This window comes from Chionomys nivalis, chromosome 19 (genome assembly GCF_950005125.1).
Source record: "Chionomys nivalis chromosome 19, mChiNiv1.1, whole genome shotgun sequence".
In the NCBI taxonomy this organism is placed as follows: Eukaryota; Metazoa; Chordata; class Mammalia; order Rodentia; family Cricetidae; genus Chionomys; species Chionomys nivalis.
In genome coordinates, this window is record NC_080104.1 from 14,407,717 (window position 1) to 14,430,183 (window position 22,467).

A 22,467-nucleotide genomic window follows, 5' to 3' on the forward strand; every position below is an offset into this window, starting at 1 on the left:
CAGCACATCACGGTAGAACAGAATCGGTCACTTCATGTCTGGGATACAACAGAGCTGGGTGCCACATGCACCTGAAGGGAAATCCTCCAACAACCTAAAGAGCCACTGCTCTGTCCTGTTTCTTAAAGGACCCACACCCTCTGCATCACCACTCTGGGGAGTAAGCTTTTAATACATGGGCTTCTGAGGAAGAGTTGGTATCCAAATACTAACTAAGTCACATGGAAGACTGAATACATCATAAGACTGAGTATACATATCTATATAGTATTACATATAAATATGCATGTTATATATGATATGTACGCATATATGCATATTTGACTAAGCAAATCTGATTCTGTATCAGATTATTGAATACTGTAGAAACGTCCCACAATTGGTGGCTGTAAGATGGCACCAAGATAGAAGACTTCCTCTCTAGTGGATAAGGTTAATGATGTAGCTACTGGCCAACTGTAAAATTCACTTAGGCCAGAAAGACGGCTCAGCAGGTAAAGCACTTGCAGCCAAGCCTGGTAACTGAGACCCACATACTGGAAGGAGAGAGCCGACTTCTGAAAGTAGTCCTCTGACCTCCACATGCACAAACACATATACACACTAAATAAATAATGTATTTACTAAATTCATGTATGGATTTGATGCATGTATTATTAAAATTCAGCTTCTTGACTACAAATCCGTTTCTCAATCATGTGAAATTGGTTCCATCTTATCGTATCATACTTAGAAACATATCATCCAATTATTTTAAAACTAAATACTGTTTCGCACTGTTACACGATGACTTTGAGGTAAACTTAAAATACTTTGTAACCCATTTTCTAACCACAGTTTGGAAGATCCACATGGACATGAGCACGGTTTTCCCATAAATGCCCAATCCATGCCTTGATCCTTCAGGGTTCAAAATTAAATTCAGCCAATCAGCTGGTCTTGAATGGAACCTGTGCACCTCTGCTCTCTAGGTTAAAACATCCCAACCTGGAGGGAAGGTCCTTAAGATTCACGAAGTTCTAAAGGGAGGTGACAGAATCTCAGGAAACAATTAACACAGATTTCCCAGGAAATCCTTTAAACTTACTGGTTGCAGAAAGCTCCTCCCTTCCCAAGGTTATAGTCCACAGTGAGAATCTATCAAGCTGCCCGCAGTCATGAAATGCTCCAGGGCTCTGGGTTTCCTGAGCTGCACCCATGCTGAGGTGGCTGTTAGTGCTCTTGTCTTTGAGTCCTTTCTGCCCTTACCCACGCTCCTTTCAGTCTCATAAACACACAGTTCACCAAGATGCACCTATCACTCTGAGACGGTATCAGTTCCCTGTCTGGAGTGGATTTGTTCACATCTCTCCAGGACACAACAGCATTTCTTAAAAACCAGTGCCTTCCTCGGTACCTACTGTTTCCACGGACTCGTAGTATTCAATCATGAAAGAATAAAAACCTCCACTAAATTTCCAAGAAAAATCCTCTTCACCATATCACTAGGATACATGGAAGGTACAAGAAGAAAATGGGGAGCCTGATTTCATAGTTCACGGCAAGTATATTTCAGAGCAAATAACTTACCCGGAATACATGATAATCTGCTTTGTAATCTGCTTTCCAACCCAGGAACAAAATCCCAATGTCTTCACGGCATGTGCTACTTTCTTGCTTTAAATAGCCTGGTAATCATGGCCCTGAAGCTTCTAATCACAGATAATTCATTGCATTTCAAGCTATTTTCAGCCCACAGTTTCAATTGTTCAAGGCCAAAGCAATATTGCTACAGTGTCTTTAAGTGGGTTGAAGTGCACCCCCCCAATACACACACACACACACACACACACACACACTGATTTCTCGGTGGCTCATTAAGAACAATCACAAAAATCAATAAAAGTCAGAAACTAAACTTTCGATTAGCTGCCCTCACTCAACCATATCTGGACATTAGAAATAGAAGGAGCTAGCATCTATGAAACAGCAATTAGAAAGTGTTCATATCTCACACAATGACACATTTCAGTTTACATAAAAGGGCATTTTCCCTTAGAACATACCAGTGGCTTATAACATGGTATAACAGTAAATATTCATAACTCAGGGTCCACATTCCTACAGGAAGGTTGGCCCATTCATCTATCTCATTTAAAGGACCTACAACCTGAAATGAACTTCAGAAGATCCCCAAGTGAAATATTTCTCATGAATTCCAGGAACAATTTCACTAACACAAGTTGGCGCCTTAAAATGAGAAACATATGAAAATGTTTATGCAAAGTCAATCTTGGTCCATGCTCGTACCAAAGCACGAAGCTACCATTGTTGGTGAGCAGGGAAACACAGGTGGTAGCAACAATCACCAACGTACACACGAGCAGAAAAAAGAAGCCTAGCTAGCTCCTTCTCTGGCCATCCTATAATAGTCCTCACCTTGCAGAAGAGGAAGGGTTAAAACGACCTTGCAGTGCCCAGAGGAAGCCCAATTACATTTTGGCAGAATGGGAGGAAAGAAAACTCTTAGGAGCTTAACCATCTGCTTCCTAGCCTGCGAGTACCTCTTACAAGAGTTCGGATAGCACTTCTGGTATCTGGACCTACAAACCAGCGAGGACCGGATTCTGTCCCATACAACCTCAGCCACAACTTAGTCAGATAACCTCCACCTCCTTCGTTACCTTACACCAGCCAGTCTTTTCTGATCCTGGTGACCAATGCCCAAAGCAGAGCCAAGTAAACACATCTATTAACTTCTAAAAGGCCGACGCCGGAGGAGAAAGGAGGCCGTGGTCAAACCTCCTCGTGCTTGGGAGAGCGTCTCTTACCTTGCTCTCCTCTTCTTCAAACACGGACTGGTGGACATTGCAGGCAAACAGTGAGTTGGGGAGATCATTGAAGTCGGTGATTGCTTGAAAGGCCTCTTCTGCAAAGCACTGAGTGACAGCCCAGTCTCTGTCTATGCAGCAGAGGAAGAAAAGTCCCCCATCTTCAGGGATGGATGCCTGCTGCCCTAGGCTCCTCATTCCGATGAAGTAGGATTCTCCCCTCATCCCTGAAAGGGCAAAGACAGAAGTGAGTTTGAGTGAAACAAAAGCCTTAAATCTCTTAATTGAGAGTCCCCGTTCTGGCGGCTTGGCATTAAATTAACTCAAAGGGACACTCCCTGTGACTATAGGCACTATCGCTGTTACCTACTGGGTCCCAGGAGTTGTTGTAAACGATTTGCTAGAAGCGTGTATGCACACTTTCGTGTTCGGGCCAGACGTCACACTGGATGTCTCCTTTAGTTGCTCTCCATATTATTATTATTATTATTATTATTATTATTATTATTATTATTATTATTATTGAGACAGGATCTTTTACTGACCCTGGAGGCTGTTGATTCAGGAAAACCGGCTAGCCAATGAGCATCAGGGATCCACGTGCTATCCAACCCCTCCCCCTAATCCGGACTACAGATGCTGACCTCCACTCTTGCCTTTTTCCGTGAGTGCTGGAAACCTAAACTCAGGTCATTGTGCTTACAGAGCAAGCTATCTCCCCAGAACACACATTAACACATATTTTTTAAATTCCCACAATGGCCCATGAGCCTGGTATCAATACTGTTCCCATTTTATCGGTTAAGTAACTTATATAAGGCTAATAGTAAATTGCCAGGCTAAGACTGAAAACCAAGAAGTCTGACACCAGAGTTCCGTTTCCTACGCCGGAAGGATGGAGCAGATCAAAACTGGTAGATGTCTATTCAAGGAAATACTATTTCCTTCTTCATACCCTGAGTCTTCATTACATCAACTCCACCATCTAACAGTTCATGCACAATGGAAGCATGCACAGATGTGTGAGCCCATGTAGAGAAACACATATACATGCCACATGTGTCCCGTTATAAGACCGGAAGGCGCTGTGAACCAGCTCCAGATCTTGAAAAATCAGTATTATCCGAACCAATGTATAAAATACAAATGTTCCAGCAACCACAAGAAAGTTCATCTCAACACTGCTTCCTGACCCCTTAGCATCATCATTTTCATACTGCAAAGTATTACCCTATGTTAACACTGGCATGTGGTTCCATGGATTTGATCACTGTTCCCACATATCAAGGATGCCATCTTTTTTTTTTTCTTTTGGATGTTTATGCCCATAGTCTCTTCTACTCAAAGTTCAGTGAACAGCAGCCTGGAAGGAAGAAGCATTGGCCCACTGTCAGTTTGACTGACAGTTCTAACCTGGCTATTGAATCCCCTATGGTAAGTGCCCTTCTCTGGGCGCATATCCTCTTGGAGTAAAGGAGAGAAAGTAGCTACTGCAGGCTCAGTCTGCCTCCATGAGGTTTAGTGAAATACAAGTTGTGTGCATCTACTTCCTTTGAATATGAAACACACTATGGGATGAGGTAGCATTTGTAATGGTCATTTTTCCTAGAGACACACTGATGGGAATTTGGTAAGCAACATTTGATGGTAACACCGCATTATATATGAAATCTGAGACAGAAGTAAATTTCAGCCAATAGCCGCTGAAGTACGGTACTGTGGGAGGATTTTCCGTTCCTTCAGCCAATAGTTGCTGGAGCAGGAGCCAGAACCAAGCACTGCAACCAAGAGAGCAAGCTGAGGCTTGCCGCTCTTTTTTAAAGATAAACAGACCACGCCCCAGTGGGCTGGTATTTCAGCAGCTATTGGCTGAAGGAGCGGAAGGCGCTCCAGCAGCAAGTTAAAAAAAAAAATCAGTAACTGGGGCCAGCAAGATGGCTCAGCAAGTAAAGGTACTTTCAGCTGAGCCTGGTGGTCCTGGGTTTGATCCCTGAGACCCAAATGATGGAGGGGGAAAAGCCAGGTCCCTCAAGTGGGCTGCTAACCTCCCCTTGTGTGCTATGGAACAGATACAAGCCCATTCGCCATCATCACCACACAATTAAAATGAATTAATAAAACATAATACAATTTGTAAAATTAAATAACCCTCATGACTAGTCACTATAACTGTGGTAAATGAAAATACCATTCAAAATACAAAATAGTACAGAACTTGAATTTGTATTATAAAGTTTTTAGCTGTGTGATAAATGCCTTAGTTGCTGTAAAAGGGACAAAATATTTATTTTAAATAAAAATATCACATACTTTTAAGGCTATAAATAACCTGTTGTTCTACAGTCTAAAAATAAAAATGAATATTTTTAATTCAAAGGAAAATATCTAAACATTAATATGAAGGAAACTTTCCACCTTAATGATTATATTTATTGTATTGTTATTCCAGATGGTTTAGCATAATATATGTAATAGTTATTACTTAATCCCATCAGAGTACTATTTTAATAGCAAAAATAATTGCTAAGAGCATCAAAGCAGTGTGGTGTTTATCAAAAATATATAAGTAGACTGAAAGTCGTAAGGCTCCAGCAGCCTGAAATATACTGCCTGTCCATCTTATCTGGGACATTGCAGCTGAATCAAAACTGATCCCACAATGTTGTTGGATGAGTTCCGAGACAGACTCAATTATTCCTTTCCTAAACAGAAGTAAAATCCATAGTCGAACAATTAACTTAAATAAAGCCAATATTAATCCTCACTCGGAACGCCCTTCCATCTACTCTAACTGCTTGTGCTTCTGTCTAAGCTGTGTAGACATGCATGCGACATTATTTTCTTATTCTGAATAAAGACTTAAAGAGTCAATGCATTGTTGGTGAACGACCATCGCTACTTGAATGGAGAATGGCTTCAGAAGGCAGGGCTTCCAACGAAGTACCCTAATTACCCTGATTTCGCCTTCTCTCCCACCACTGCCTCGCTTCATAAGCTGGAGAAGGCAAAAGATTTTGCCTTCAGTGAGTCTACTTATTCTTGTGACTCAAGAGCAAAAACCTCTTCTCTCTGCCACTCTCTAGAAAATTAGAAGAGTCTCGTCCTCTCTGGTCTCCTTTGTCCTTTATTAAATGATAAACAGCTAACCAGTCCCATTTCCAACTAGTGTTCCCTTGCTGGAGAACGTGGACCGCATGCTCAGCTTTTCCCGATTGCCTCTCGTTCTTGCCACCTGGCTCTAGGTCCTGCCCAGGTGCCCTAGGCCTGCACCCCAGCCCAGCTGCACTGTTTTCTCCTTTTCCAGTGTGAGCCTACCTTATAAGCAGCTCAGGGCCTTTGTTCTACTCTGCACAGTGGGCGCTGGCACTTCATCTGGAAGGTGGGGAGACCTTGCTCATTCTGCGCACCCAACAGGTAAATCCTCCCAAGGAAGCAATAAGAGCTAAGATGGAGTTTGCAAGAAAGCCTGATTTCCTTTGACTAGATCTTTGATCATCGTCTCGTGTCTATTTTGCCTCACACAGAACTATGATGCCTCACTGGGACTAAGTTTTCCATGAACTGTCCCTCCACGGTTGGTATGTCCATCTGCCTCTCTGCATATTCCTCCTGGAACCTGCTAGCATCTTACGACTTCAAGCTGACCAAATCATAATATCCAAATGGGTGTTCTTCCTGTACAAACTTGTTCTTATTCTTCATGTGAAATCTCTATGAAAACATTTGTGTTAGACCAGCAAGATCGCTTGGTAGGAAGAAGTGCTTGCTGTGCAAGCCTGACAGTGTGACTTCAATTCCAGAACCCAAGAAAAGGTGAACAGAGAGAATAGAGGACAGCATGAAGTTCATCTCTGACATCCACAAGAACAGTGTGACAAGCATGAACACGTGTGTACACATGCATGCATACACCACACACACATACACACTTAAGAACTCAAAAAAACATTTACTGATAGGAACACCCCCTTACTTTGGGCCTGACATCCTTGCTGCCAGAAAACTGACTAAATTAACAAGATGGGAAATCAGCCATGGAAGTGAGAATGCTGCCTTAGCTAGTTGTAAATTTTTTAGCAGAAAGTTTATTTCTAAATACCCAGAAGTTTCTAGACAGCATGTTTGCTTTCTATTTCTTTATTTTAAGATGAAACTGTTTTCTGAGTTAACCTATTCCTCTGTCTTTTAACTATGACCCTTTTCCTGCCGGAGTGAGCAGCCTGTTTTCGTGCTTGCAGCTGCTCTGAGCACAAGGCCCTCATCAGTTCCTGATGGCAGAGGAGTGGTTTCTGTTGGCTTGCAGCTGAAGGATCCCGAGAGCTAGGGTGTGGCCATTGGTCAGGGAAGGCACTATATAAGCTGCCCTGGAACACAATAAAGTTGGCATTCTTGGGGCATTCTTGTTTCAAGGATGATCCGTGTCTCTGTCTGTGTGTGTGTATTTCAGTCTCCAGTCCCTTGCCCAACTCGCAAACCATCTGGAAAAGCAGGTGGTGCGATACAGGTGTAGTACCATAGTATACATAGTACAGGCGCTACAGGACTGTAGTACATGTAGTTGTACGGATGCTACACTAGCAATGCCAATTGAATGACTCATCAGGTTTTGTTTTTTTAAGTCTTTGGTTTTCTGAGACAGGGTCTCATATTGTAGCTCAGGTCAAACTCCAACTCATTACATAGCTTAGGATGTCCTTGAAATACTAATCCTCCTGCCTCACTTCCAAAGTACTAGGATTGTCAGTGTGCACAATCATGCTAGGAAAATAGCATTAATTTTAATAGCCACATCGCCTTGTAGTGTCTAGGTCTTCATAATTTATTTAGGCATTCTTCTGTTGTTTGACATTTCCACCAGTGGATCTGGAAAAGAGACACCATTAAAATATAAAGCCTCCCATGGGAGAAGTGGAGAAGCTCAAAACTTCCTTAGAAGTAGAAAACACACATTTTCAAGAATCAATTAAAAAACAAAACAAAAACCAGGAATCCCTTGGGGCAATCCTTTGCTACAAATGGGAGCTGAGGTCTCCTTGTCAGCAAAAATGCAGAGACACTTTGTGTATCTTACAAGTCTATGAGAAGGTGTCTTGAAGCTTCCCAAATAATAGGCAAATAACAGATATTTATTATTACTTTGAGGCTCATCAACAGCATGCCAGCGGCCGGAGAGAGGCAGTTTTTCATGTACAACTGTTAAATATGTCAACATATTTCACAGTCCAGCATCTGTCCCTGAAGGTTACATCTACATCAGTCATCGTAAGAAAAAAATGAGAACCAACACTCTGAATATTTGGTGTGAATCCTGTCAGGCCCTCTTAGAAGGGAAAGATGTTGAGAAGGAAAAAGTAATTAAAATAAAAAATAAGCCTCTCTCCCATGGCATCGATAACAGCAAAATGAAGCTTATTTAACTATTACAAAGTGAGTGACCATGAGCGTATAATGGTTGAATGGGACTCACTGCCATGCAGGGGAAATAAGTTGGGATGCAGAGGATCAAGCATCATTTAATTTCCTTGCTGACATGTGAAAGTAATATTCATGCAGGATTTTTCAAACAACTTAATTGCATTTATTAATTAAACATGAAAAGACTGGCGATAAAGACAGTATGCTCCTTACTCTAAATAAGCCACTTGACAGAGATACCAGCCTTACAGGGAACTAGAAAGCAGTAGCTTCTGGACACATGCCTGCTGCATGCATACTTGAATAAATCCTTCCTCCCTTTTACAAACTTCAGGCAGAACCGTTACTCAATCTCTTCACAAAGAATTGCTTTCCAATGCTCTGACTTCATTCCGCACAAACCTTTCTATGGTACAATGAGAAGAAGAGCATCCAGTTCTGTTGGATGGCGTTACTGTCATGCGGTTACTACTTTCATGAAATTCCAACTTCCTAATAATGGGTGGTCCATGCCATGAGAATGGAGTGTGTGCATTGTCCCTTGGGACTTCAGCTCTATACAGCCTTGTGCTGGGTATAGAATGGTGGAGCTAATTGAAAATGCTTGGGAACAGTTGAGGAGCCACAGAATGAAGAACAAAACTGTAAACATTCATAGAGATGCTAAAACTGGATTTAACATCAATCAAAATCACTAAGTTAGCAGTTTCATATGCAATCTATTGTTTTAAGGTTTATGTACATCTGGAGGACTAGAAAGATGTAGCTAAGAACATGTATTATGCTTGGAGGGGACCTGAGTTCAGTTCCCAGCCCTGGTTTGGGGCAGCTAACTACCATCTTTTATTCTCGCTCCAGAGGATGCAATTGAGATGTTCTGGTCTCCATAAGCAACTGAGCTCTCTCTCTCTCTCTCTGTCTCTCTCTGTCTCTCCCACACCCCTCTCTCTCTCTCTCTCTCTCTCTCACACACACACACACACACACACACAATTGCATCTCATCTGAGTCCCTTTAGTATGGAAAGAACACCATGGCCAGGAGTAAATGCTAAGACAATTAGGAAGTACCAACGAGAAAGGAATAAAGTCAAGTTATCTGAGAGAGTGGCAGGAGAAGAGATGGCAAATGGAAACAAAGGGACTAGGTCCTGAGTAAGAGTATGACTTCCTTCAGATTCTAAAAGTAGTAGCGGAATTCAGGGCATGGCACCATCAAGGAGATACCATGTAGCTGCCAAAAGAGGCAGATGCCATGTAACTGCCCAAGAAGCAAGAGGTAACAAACCACGAGCCTCATGGTAAAATATAAAATAATAGAAATGGGTAAATTCAAGATATAAGAGCTAGCCAATAAGAAGCCTGAGCTAATAGGCTGAGCAGTGTTGTAATTAATATAGTTTCTGTGTGATTATTTGGGTCTGGGTGGCCAGGAACAAGAGAGGGAGCAGTCTCCACCCTACAAAATGGCACACAATCTTGGGGCAACCACATCTACAAAAAACCTAAGAGAGCTTGGGAAGGAATTCTAGACACACACACACACAGAGAGAGAAAAAGAGAGAGAGAGAGAGAGAGAGAGAGAGAGATAGAGAGAGAGAGAGAGAGAGAGAGAGAGAGAGTTAAGCATGACTTCATGGTAGAAGCATTTGCTTCTAGCAAACAGGGGCATGATTCCTTTAAGAGAAGGCTTCCTGACTCATTGGTAGCAGCAAAAACTGTGAGACTCCTTTAAGAAGGCTTCCTGGTTTGTGCTAGTTACAGGAGACCAAGCACTTCAATGATGTTTGTGGGCAGAGTGCTGCAAGTTACTTGGTAGCAGCATGGGCCAACTACTTCCCAGAGTTGAGGTGGTGTGGATGACTCCTACCCAACAGTCCCAGAGCTGGCAGTGAACTACGTCTGCCATGTTAAAAGACTGAGAGAGGTGGAGCCAGTATCCATGGCTGCCATGACCACACGGCTTACCATTTTAAAATGTTCCTTGTTAGAACAGAATTTCAGATACACAATAGGACAGATTCAGACACAAAAAAAAAAAAAAAAAAAAACCTAAACAAGGCACAGTGTGTTTAAAAAATGTATGTAGGCTCAGGAGAGAGAGAAAAATAAATATAGACAGTTATAAAAAGAAGTAAATGGTTTTAAAAAATAAATATCTTTAAAGAGACAGTAGAAGTAATGAAGTAATACAAAAGAGTACAGACAGCCATAGATTAAAGAAGTAAAGAAAAATAAGCCACATAAAGGTGGAATATACAGAGTCTGGATTATGCATATTATTGTGTTTTCTTTAAATATTTTTTACTACAGAGAGACATTTGACTCTGGGGGCTGCTAAGTTAAACCAACATAAAGGTATCTTGACTTCAAAATTTGGGTCTAAGGATATGCTACTTTGGAAAAGAGGTTCTGCTTTTGTTTCCACGTAAGATGAGAATGTGTGGATTCCTTCCAAGCTAGTGTGGTTTTGATGGAACAAGAGCCCCCAGAAAGGTTTCCATGAATCCTAAAATCACTTCACCCAACAAACGCCAGGAAGCAGTTTGGAGAAAACAACACCCAAATTCCCAAAATGATTGTTTATAAATGTTTGTTAATATTTAAAGGGAGATAGGATATAGAAATGAATACTTTGCATTGGTGTGGATCTTGTTCTAATCATACAAATTTAAGATTGATTTTGTTATATTGTGTATATGTATTTCTTTTATTTAAGATATTATGTTTGTGCAGCTCATTTAAAAATGTAATATATAATTTAAAATTACAGATTAATATATAGTCATTTATAATAGTCAAACTTGTAGTCATGTTAGTTAGATTTTCTAAATATACAGAGAAATATTTCGATTAGATAGATAATCTTCAAGCATTTCAAAGACAAACAGAATATAGCATTTAAACTGTTTTAAGAACTTAGACTGTTTTTGACAGTGAGACATGTCTGCTTCTGGCAGCACCAATTACTTCAGAGAGGTTGATGGGCATTGAAGAAACTTGTTATGGAATTTGTTTTCAATGTGACAAGGCTAGCCATTTGGGCAAAGAAACTGCTCTTTCCTGAACTGCATTATAGCATATTATATAAACTGGACATGCAGGACCCACAGAAAAGTGATTGCTAAACTTTTCAAAAGACAGGATGGTTCTTCGGGATTCCTACTTCACAGAAGAAACTGCAAGACATTCTGCAAAACACTGAAGAAGCAATTGATAAACTTTGCCGTTACAAGAGAGAACAGATATTCAAATTTCCTGCTTCATGGAAAAATCTGCCAGATACTATGGGCCTGTACACTGAAGATGGATGCCCCAATGTTACAGAAGAACTTTGGATAACAGTCCAGGAAGAGAGATGACTCTGTCAATTCTGGAGTTTTAGAAGATGCTTACAATGCACTTCCTGTTTACTTATGTAATAGTATATCCTTATGAGGTCTTTGAAGAGTTGAAAACAGATAATCATAGTTTTCTTTAGTTATGATAAAAGATAAATTAGATAAAAACTTTAGACTCACAAAGATATGGTAGATGATATTTTCCTTAATTTGCCATTATTATATTGTAACTATAATTCTTGTTTGATAAAGTTAAAGTTAAAACCTTTTTTATTTAGACAGAAAAGAGGAGATGATTTTGGATGTCATTCTGTGCATGTGTTGATTTTATTGGTTGATGAATAAAGTTGTTTCAGCCAATGGCTTAACAGAGTGAAGCCAGGAAGGAAATCTGAACAGAGATATAGAGAGAGAGTAAGCAGAATCAAGAAGACGCTATATAGCTGCCAGAGGAGGCAGATGCCATGTAGCTTCCCAAGAAGCAAGACGTAACAAAGCAGGAGCCTCATGGTAAAATATAAAATAATAGAAATGGGTTAATTTAAGATATAAGAGCTAGCCAATAAGAAGTGAACTAATAGGCTGAACAGTGTTGTAATTAATATAGTTTCTGTGTCATTATTTGGGTGTGAGAAGCCAGGAAATGAATGAGGAGTTTCTGTCTACAGCACCAAGAGAGTAAAACGCAAACCATGGAGGATTTGAATGACTACAGGAACACAAGGCTCTTGAACAACTGTGATTAAAGCCGGGGACCCTAGCTTTAGGCCTTGGTCCTGGTGGTATTTAGGAAGCCAGCCCCCTTAGCAGGTATAATCTATCTAATAGTTGTCAAGGGGGACTCCAAGGAATAAGACTCTGCACTTAATGTAAATATGTTACCTTTTATCTTGTAATTTTCTCTTTTTAGGAAGAAAATATACAAGAAAACAGAGTATTTTATCCTTGAGTTAGACGTATCTTAAGAATGGGACCTTCAGTTCATTATCATCATAGTGGGGAGCATGGTGGCATGCAGGCAGACATGGCCCTAGCTACATCTTGATCAGAAGGCAACAGGAAGTGGTCTCAGTGTCAACTGAGGGAGGCTTAGGCAAAAGAGACCTCAAAGCCTGCCCCCACATTGACAAACTTTCTCCAAAAATACCACACCTACCCTAACAAAGTCACACCTCCTGACAGTGCCACTTCCTTTGGGGGTCATTTTCTTTCAGGCCACCACAAAAACAAATGGTCAGTCATAAAAAGTAACATATATACAATGTTACTGGTATATATGTATATATGTATATACATACAGACTGATCAGGTTGTATTTATGTATTTAGACACATACACACAAAAAAACCCACCACCACCAAAAATTAAAGCAAAAAGAAGATATTAATTTGAAAGAGAACAAGGTGGGTATATGTGAAATTGGAAAGGGAGGAAAAAGAGGAATAAAATGATACAATTTGTTATAATCTGAAAAAATAATAAAAATAAATAAAAAGTTAAATATAAAAAAGAAGGGGACCTTATAGCGTTTAACAAAAGTTTTTTTTTTTGCAGGGTTTAAACCTTACATTTGATCTGGATATGATAGTTCACACCTGTAATCCTGAACCTTACATTGGATCTGGGTGTGGTGATTCACACCTGTAGTCATGATCCTTACATTGGATCTGGGTGTGAGGGTTTACACCTATTATTGTGATCCTTACATTGGATCTGGGTGGGATGGTTCACATTTGTAATCATGATCCTTACATTGGATCTGGGTGTGGTGGCTGACACCTATAATCATGATCCTTACATTGGATCTGGGTGTGGTGGCTCACACCTTTAATCATGATCCTTACATTGGATCTGGGTGTGGTGGCTGACACATGTAATCCTGGCACTTGAGAGGCTGATGTAGAAGCAATGCCATGATTTTGAGTCTAACTTTAGCTACATAGTAAGTGCCAGGTCAGTCTGAACAGCCATATGAGATGCTGTCTCTAAACCAAGACAAATGAAACAAAAATAAAATAAAAAAGGTTGCCCTCTTAGCACAGCAGACAGCTAAGCTCACAAAACAAAAGCAAAAATCTGGGAAAGGCATTTGGTCAGGAATGGTGGGACTCTCCAGAACATGGGAGGTGGAGGCAGAAGGATCGGATTTCAAAGTCATCCCAAGCAGGCTATGTTGTGAGGCTGAGGCCAGCTCCTGGTTATAAAGGACTGCCTCAAAACCAAAACAAAACCAATGAAACAACAAACAAAACCTTTAGTCTATATGCTCATAATACAGCCTGTCCATATTTCTGCCCGATTCCAACTAAAAAAGCAAGCATTTTTGGTGCTAAAATGAAGATCTACGAAAGGAGAGAAATGAACAAGGAAGACGAAACCAACCTAAGCTTTGTTTTAAGTTTTAAAACCCTTTCACCTTTCTGTGCATGCATGTAATGGACTTTGATAATTTCCATCCCATTCCTTTGGTCTGCTGAAGCTGTTTTCCCCGCTGTCATATATTTATTAGCATTTTGTTTTATTTAGTATCCATCAGGGCTGTCTGCGTGTGCATGGATGGGGATTATGTACTGGAGCGTGGTCAACAATTTAGTCTGAATGTATTTTTATTAGATAAAAATGTGGAAGAATAGTAATGTAAAGCCACTTGCAATAGATAAGAGAAACTAAGCCTTAATCCTCCGCTGTGGATGGCTAACGAGGGTAAATAAGAGATAGGATATTTGGAAGCAATTGATGAATAATTCACTCCGACTTCAAGTTCAATTTTGATTTAAGATCCGATAATTGGGTTGCGGGAGATTTGTCAGTTTACAGGAACTAAATGATGACAACTTCTACTTGAATATTAATGAAAACTTTAAAAATGTAATGTTGCTTTAATGGGCAATAGAAAAGAAACTCTGATAGCCCCTTTTAACTTGATAAGGTTAAACGAGTCCACTTAAAAATTTTAAAGCATAGAAACTTCTACAAAATGTTGGCATGTCTTAAAATAACCCTTTCAGCTCTAGAATCAAGTTTAAATGAAATATTTAAAGTCTGTAACGATACATGGGAAGTCAGTTCGCTGGATGGGACACTTATATGCATAGTAACGGTTTTACAGGTAAGCTCTCTACCCTCAGGATTCACTTCTGGACCAGCCTCCTACGGGGGATCCTTTTTAATTGCCCTTTTGATATTTTAATATCTAGATATTCTGGGATGGTAAGATAGGACTTTTGTTCATTTTTCTCATCTTATAGAGAGACTGAGGTATAATATTAGTAACCACAAGCTGTGCTGGGATCCTGAGACACAGAGGGGAGACGCGATGTTCTTAGGCAGCCCTCCATAGAAACCCATTAGAGAGTCTTCTGAGATATAATGGAGCCTATTTAATTCAGCTGCAGAATTTTTACACCTACTGAGCTGTGTGAACCTCATGCTATTCTTGATACCAGTTGGGATCAGTCCTGAAAGAGTCGGGAACATAAAGTTTTTAACTCATGGTTTTCAAAGGCCTTTATTATCTATGTCTCTCTTCCGGATGCCTCCTGGAGCTCCTGTTCTCCCTCCAGCTCATACTGAACCATAACATAATTCAATCCCCCCAATGGCACAACATCTTAGGAATGTTTATGAAGCATTTAAGCCAAGCAAGTTGGCTCTTTTGTTTGTTTGTTTGTTTTTGGTTTTTTTGTTTTGTTTTGTTTTGTTTCGAGACAAGGTTTCTCTGTAGCTTTGGTGCCCGTCCTGGAACTAGCTCTTGTAGACCAGGCTAGCCTCGAACTTCCAGAGATCCACCTGCCTCTGCCTCCCGGGCGGTGGTGGCGCACGCCTAGTCCTGCGCACTAGGACAATAATGGGATTTGCCTCTGCTTGCAGTAATGTCTTTGTACATAGCCTCCCAGGAGACTGAGACATCTGTACGTCCTTTTCAATGGATATATTGAAAAGGGGAGGAACAGGACCTCCTGGAACAAACAGAAAGGGGGTTTGTACCCCATTTTCACAAACCTACCTGGATAACATCAATAAGAAGTTGTGTTTACGATAAGACCACTATAGTAGAGTTAAATGGGAAAATGCATCTTTAAGGAGGAAAATTATCATTTTAAATGATGTTTTTATTTATTCTTTGGATTGCAATGAATACAGTTTATTTCTACCATATCCACTCTCTGTCTCCCAAGCCCTCCAGGGTCCCTCTCATTCCTCCTTACAACCTCATGTTCCCTTTTTTTCCCATACCTTTTGAAATTAACTTATAATTACATCATTGTCTCCTTTTGTTTAACCCCCTCAAATCTCCCATGTGCTGATTCCCTTGCTCTCTGAAATTTATGGCCCAAGACCTTGTTTTCATCAATTGTTGTGAGATATGTATGTATGCATATGTGTGTGTTTTCATCCCTAAATATGGAAATACAATCTGCTCAGTTTGAATAATGTTATGTGTATGTGCAAAAATATCCCAACCATGATTTCCATATTTCTTTAAAATTTTGTCAATATTTTTATGATTATTCAAACCAATCTGATAAGTGTCATGGGCTCATGTTATTGATATTGCTACATTAATTACATTAGTTTCATACCGTTATTTAATGATGCTACGTACACGTAATGATGACTTTAGTTATAAAGTATCTTTTTTTGTTCTTGTTTTGAGATTATAATATAAGTACATCATTTCTCCATTCCCTTTTCCACCTACAAACCCTCCCGTATACCTTCCCTTGTTCCCTTCCAAATTCATGGCCTTTTGAAATTAATTGTTGTTACATGCACAAGTGTATATGCATATACATGTATGGCCTGTCTAATGCTACTGTACGCATGTTTTCAAGGCTGACCATTTGGTGTTGGGTACCGGTTGCTGTGCTCTGCCCTGGGGGAAGACTATTTCTCTACTCTCAGCATCCCTTAGAGGAAATTCATCTTTGGATGAAGCATGAGAGGATGGAGGTATGTTTTTCTTTCTCATTATTATTGTTTTGACACAAGGTATATGTTTCCCAGGCTAGCTTTAAATGCTTCATCCTCCTGCCTCAGCGTCCCAAGTGCCAGTCTTATTGGTTGGTGTTCTTTAAGGCCAGATGAACCTGTTTCTACAAAGACCATAGACCTATCAAACAGAAACAAGCAGTATGGAAGCACCCATCCCAAACAGAAGGGACTGTGTTGGTCGAGGAAATGGCTGACATGTTACAGCTGGGTACTTTGTAAAGAGCTATAAATGGTCTTTACAAGAACCCAGGTATGGGCTGTGCAGAAAGGAGTCACGACAGTGCAAAAGCCTGGGTTGCTGCTACCCCTAGAGCTGAAGAGGCGAGGACCTGTGAGGCCTAGAGAAATTCTGTCTTGGTCACAGGGCTTGCTCCTGGCGGTTCCTCCGCTGAGATATCCAGTCAGTTCTAGGTAGTGACACAGTGAGAACCCATGGGAATCTGCCCCCACCTTGCTCTCTTACTCTGACCACCTACCAGTTCCTTCCAGTAATCAAACCTAACTGGAAATCAGAGGGCAAGGAGGATGCTGATGTAGAGCAGGTCGGTGGGGAGGTAGGTTAACTATCGCAGTGCTATGGGAAAGGCAGGAGATGTCCAAGCAGTCTTTATAAATATGTAAGAGTGTAAAAATTTCTTAGGTTAGCTTCAGTGGAACTTAAAAAAAAAACAAAAAACCTTAAAGATCTCATTTCTAAGTGAGCAGTTCCAACCAAGGCTTGTTAATATAGTTGGAGATTCACCATCTCTGACTACAGTTTTTTTCCTAAGAACCAATAATAAGAAGGGGTGGGTGGCTCTGAGGTAGTGAATATCTGTGTCGTCGGTGTGGAAGACACTTGGAGGTAGCTAGGGACCCTGTCATTCTGTGGAGGAAACTTGGAGCCTGGAGCCTGCATCCTTGGGCACAAGGCAAGTAATTATATGCGGGGTAACTTCTCACAGGAGGAAGACACTTCAAAAGTGAGCAGCGGAGTCTGCGAGGGTTGCCATGGTAACTGAAGCAAAATTGATCCTGTCAGCTTTCACCTTCTACCTTCACACAAGGTGTGGAGGTCTGGGGAGGGAGACAGGGAGTGGAAAGAAAAAGCAGTGAGAGAGAGAGAGAGAGAGAGAGAGAGAGAGAGAGAGAGAGAGAGAGAGAGAGAGAGAGAGAGAGAGCAGAGGCCAGGCATTTTAGCCAAAAGGGAATTATGGGGACCGGAAAGATAGCTCAGTGGTTAAGAGGACTTACTGCATGCTTTTGCAGAGGACCTGAGTTCCATTCCCAGGACCCATGTCGGGCAGCTCACAGTCACCTGCAACTCCATCCAGGAGATCCAATAACCTCTGCTGGCCTCCATAAGCACCTATGTACAGGTACAAACTTGGTACATGTACAAACACTTAGGCCACATATGCACATAAAAATAAGGAAGTCTTTTTTAAAAAGGAACCACAGACTAAATGGCTGCCTATGGGCTGGAAAGGGATCCGGAACTGATTAGGGGACTGAGGAGGCAAGTTGCTCTCCCATGTTGCTCTCCTTCTGACAAAGCTACTAGGAAGCCAAAAGCTTGACAGGAAGGAGGAAGGGGAGAGAGGAAAATATCTCTCTGGCAGGATAATTTTCCTCTTCGAGACAAGTAAATGTTCCTATCCTTGCCATATTCAAAATCTTCCATAATTTCTGAGGAGCTATCAAATTAAATGGGAACTGTTGTTAAGTCCAGCAAACTGGACAGCCCAAGATGATGGTCTTCCTGTCTAGACACACCCACTGCCTCACCGGGGTTGAGGAAGAACCCTGGGTCTCAGCACCAACCCCATCAATAGAAAGAACAGCGGTAACAGTCGCTAAGGTTTTTATCTGCATCAAACTTAGAGCCACCCGTGCAGCCTTGAACACTGTCCTGGTTAATTCTTAGTCACCTTGTCACAAGCTCCATTGAAGAATGGCCTCATGTACATGTCCCTTGAGCTTGTCCGTGAGACACTGTCTTGATTTCTAATTGATGTGAGAGGGCCCAGTCCACTGTGGGTGTCATCATCCCCCGCCAGGGGGTCTTTTTATAAATAAACAACATTTATGTAAGAAATGTTGTTAGGAGGCCGCTTGTTTGTTTCCCGGCTGCCTGGCAGCTCAGACCTGAAATAATCACACAGAAACTATATTATTTAAATTACTTCTTGCACCATTAGCTATAGCTTCTTATTGGCTAACTCTTACATATTAACTTGACCCATGTCCATTAATCTGTGTATCACCACGTGGCTGTGACTTACTGGGTAAAGTTTCAGTGTCTGTCTCCGGGTGAGCTACATGGCTTCTCTCTGACTCTGCCTCCTTTCTCCCAGCATTCAGTTTAGTTTTCTCCACCTACCTAAATTCTGCCCTATCAACAGGCCAAGGCAGTTTCCTTTATTAACCAATGGTATTCACAGCATACAGAGGGGAATCCCACATCAAAGAAATATAGTTACACATGCCAGAGCTCAAGCCAGAAAGGAAGCCAACAAGAGGCATTTCCATGTGACTCCCGCTTGAGTTCCTGCCCTGACTTCCTTCAGTGATTGACTATGATCTGAAAGTCAATGCCAAATAAACTGTTTGATCCTCTAAGTTGCCTTTGGTCAGAATGTTTTCATTTTACAGCAACAGAAAGCCAACTAGAACAAGCATCCTACACAAGCCTCCCTCAAGGCTCTAACTTGCCCTCCCCAACCTCCTCTATCAAATGGGCCACATCTATAGACACTGCCTTTATCCTCTACCCCGAGTCCGGCCTGTGCTCAAGGAGATCTCTCATTAACAGCCACTTTCTTTGTTCCTCTCAGGACACTAACTTGGTTATCGTTGGTGCCCATCTTGTCTTGTGACTGTCTGCTCAGTGCTGGGGGCAGTGCTGTACCTTCCCCACGTACAGAGCCTCTGTAGTGACGAACAAGACCTTCCAAACGGAAGGGCATCCTGACACTCCTGAACTGAATGGCACTTAAGGAATTCTGATTTTGACTTTCCAGTCTCAACCTTCCCGGCTGTGTTGCTTTAATCTCAGGGTCCGGTCAAGATGGATAAAAGGAAACTGCATTTATGATGCTTCTTTGGTGATTTATTAGCTTATACTAGAAGGACAGTAGAGGAAATGACTGAGGCTGTTACTCATACTGAACATCTTAGTTCTCAACAAAGAAGCTTCATGATCGGTCCCCACATGCCACAGTGGTTCTTCCTCCCTGTCACTAGAGGCGTACAGAGGGAGACTGCGTCTGTGAGGTGAATCATGTGCTTGAAGTTGGTCTGTCTTCTGAATGCAGCAGACTCTATCTCCCAGCTCTGCGACCATAAGGTAGCCATGCTCTATACACTTGTTTTCATGTTGGGCCACAATGGGTCTGTCTTAGAGGGGATGTTTCATGGATTTAATGAAATTAAATTTAATTTCATTTTATCCCCTTAAAACATCTAAAAAAAAAATACCCCTTTCTGAGCTCTTTAGAAGAAACTAAATAGGTTTGAAATCAGGGAAACCAAGACTCAACGATCCTGGTTCCATCCTCCATTGCCGGTCCATCAGGAGGTGGACTGAGAGCTGCAGCTGGCACTAGCTGAATCCTCTTGCTGTGATTTCACTTTATCATTTTAGGTAAGTCAATTGCATTCACTGCCTCAGTTCCCACCCCTAAAAGGAGGACCATTGAGAGATTCAGAAGAGACAAACACGGTGGAGAATTTAGACCAAAGCCTGGCAGATCCTCATCACTCATTCCATAGTCTATGTTCAATGCCATTCAGGGTGGCAAAACCCCTGATGCAATGGCTTAAAAGAAAGGAAGGTTTATCATTGATCCAAGTTTCAGCCCTCACACAGGGCACTCCTTCAGGCCTGTCGGGAGGTCAAATATCACAGGACAAAGCTGCCTATTTCATGGCACCCTGACAGCAGAGTGGAGGGCACACACCAGTGACACCTAGCAGGCCTCACCTAAGAAGTGTTTCTTCACCTCCCAGCAACACCAAAGGCTAGTGATCAAGCTGCCAACATAGAGCCACTGGGAGACATGTAAGACCCAGTTACGACAACTTCCTTATGTGTGTTTATCCAATAGCTACCTATATCTTCAGTGACTTATCTGTTCTTAAATAACTGCTCAAGATTAAGAACCAGGTCTTTTTTTAAAAGGTTTTTCTTTATTTTTCTTTTTAAAACAGTATTATTTTACATGCCAATCCCAGTTCCCTCTCCCTCCCATCCTCCCACCTTCTCCCCACCCCACCCCATCCACTCCTCAGAGAGGGTGAGGCCTCCCATGGGGAGTCAACAATGTCTGTCACATGACTTGAGGCAGGACCATGGCCCTCCCCCCGTATCTAGGCTGACAACATATCCCTTCATAGAGAATGGGCTCCAAAGAGTTAAATCATGCACTAGGGATAAATACTGATTCCACTTCTAGTGGCCCCACAAACTGCCCATGCCACACAACTGTCACCCACATTCAGAGGGCTTAGTTTGTACTTATGCTGGTTCCCCAGCTGTCAATCCAGGGTCAGTACCTCCCACTAGCTCAATTCTACTGTTTCTGTGGGTATTCCCATCATGGTCTTGGTCCCTTTGCTCATAATATTGCTCCTCCCTCTCTATGACTGGACTCCAGGAGTTTAGCCCAGTGCTTAGCTGTGGATCTTTGCATCTGCTTCCACTAGTTACTGGATAAAGAAGAACTAGATCTTAGAGGCTATATTTTGTCTGTCCATCTTAATCCAGACCACCCTAAAGTAATTAATTATCTTTCTAACAGGGTTCCCTGTTTCCTTTGCTGCTCTATTGCCTCAAAGTACCAGGGTTTCACACTAGAGAAAAGTACAATCCCCGCTTTATATGCAACTCCAGGCCACCTGCCCCCCCATGGGTACCACCACCTGGTGAAGCATCTTCTAGAATGGCTACCTGGTTCCTCCTTCCTGCATCCCATCTGCACCTGTGTTGTTATTTACAACTCTTGGCCAAGGGAACCCTTTTGTTGACGCTTTTGCATCTCGTCCCATATGCTGAGCATTCTCTTTCTCCCTGTCGCGGCTGGCACCCTGCAAGGCTTCCATTCCAACAGTACTGGCAAGACAAGTGGAACACCCAATTGCGTTCACAGCGGGGAACATCAAGGGTGTTTTCCCTAGGCGAACATGGTCTGTCTTCCTTCCGCTCTCGCTTTTCATCCCCTTCTAAATCAGGAAGTTCTTCAGAAAGTGCTGTACATTTTTTGAGGATTTCTTGAGCCATTTGGGAAAATGGTACAACTCTTACAAATACACATTGAAATATACATGTGTTTCTTTTTATATTTTTCGTTAATGTTTTATGTATGGGAATTTAGTCAGCTTGTATGTCTGTGCATCCGGTACATGCAGTGACCATAGAGGCCAGAAAAGGGTGTTAGACGCCCTGGAGGTGGAGTTACACCTGTCTGTGAGCTGCCTTGTGAGTGCTGGGAACAGGTTCTTAACCACTGAGCCATCTCTCTGATTCCTAAAACGTGTTTCTCGTTTACCCACTAACAACCTTCTAGAGCCTCTGCAAATGCTTCTCTTGAAGCACAGCCGACACTAAGAAAACCATACTCCTCCTTGACTCAAGATGGGGTTGTATTTGGTGAACCATCACACTGGTGGGTGGTGCTGAAAACAGGAATATCTTTTGTATCTTGTTGCTATTGTGGCCCTCGGACTCTCCATCCATCCTTATGTGCACACAGCACCATTATTGCAGTTCATAAAAACGGGCTCAGCTATTCAAGGTGCCAGAGATAGTCTGGCAGCCTCAAGGCTAAAACAGAGATGCTGGTATTTTTGCTTTTCCATCAAACCAATTCAAAACAATGAGAAAAATGCCAATGGCTATTTTGGGCACATTGGTATCTATAAAGTGAA

General features: G+C 41.7%; 1 protein-coding gene across 2 annotated transcripts in view; it reads right to left on the reverse strand.

Annotated features, from left to right (window-relative positions):
* Positions 1 to 22,467, reverse strand: part of Rcan2 (regulator of calcineurin 2) — a 235,339-nt gene that overhangs the window by 195,113 nt on the left and 17,759 nt on the right. For both annotated transcript variants that reach the window (XM_057751776.1, XM_057751777.1), the window contains exon 2: positions 2,811 to 3,037. In XM_057751776.1, the coding sequence (XP_057607759.1) occupies positions 2,811 to 3,035 (225 nt within the window). In that variant the 5' untranslated portion in view covers positions 3,036 to 3,037. The remainder of the gene's footprint in view (positions 1 to 2,810; positions 3,038 to 22,467) is intronic.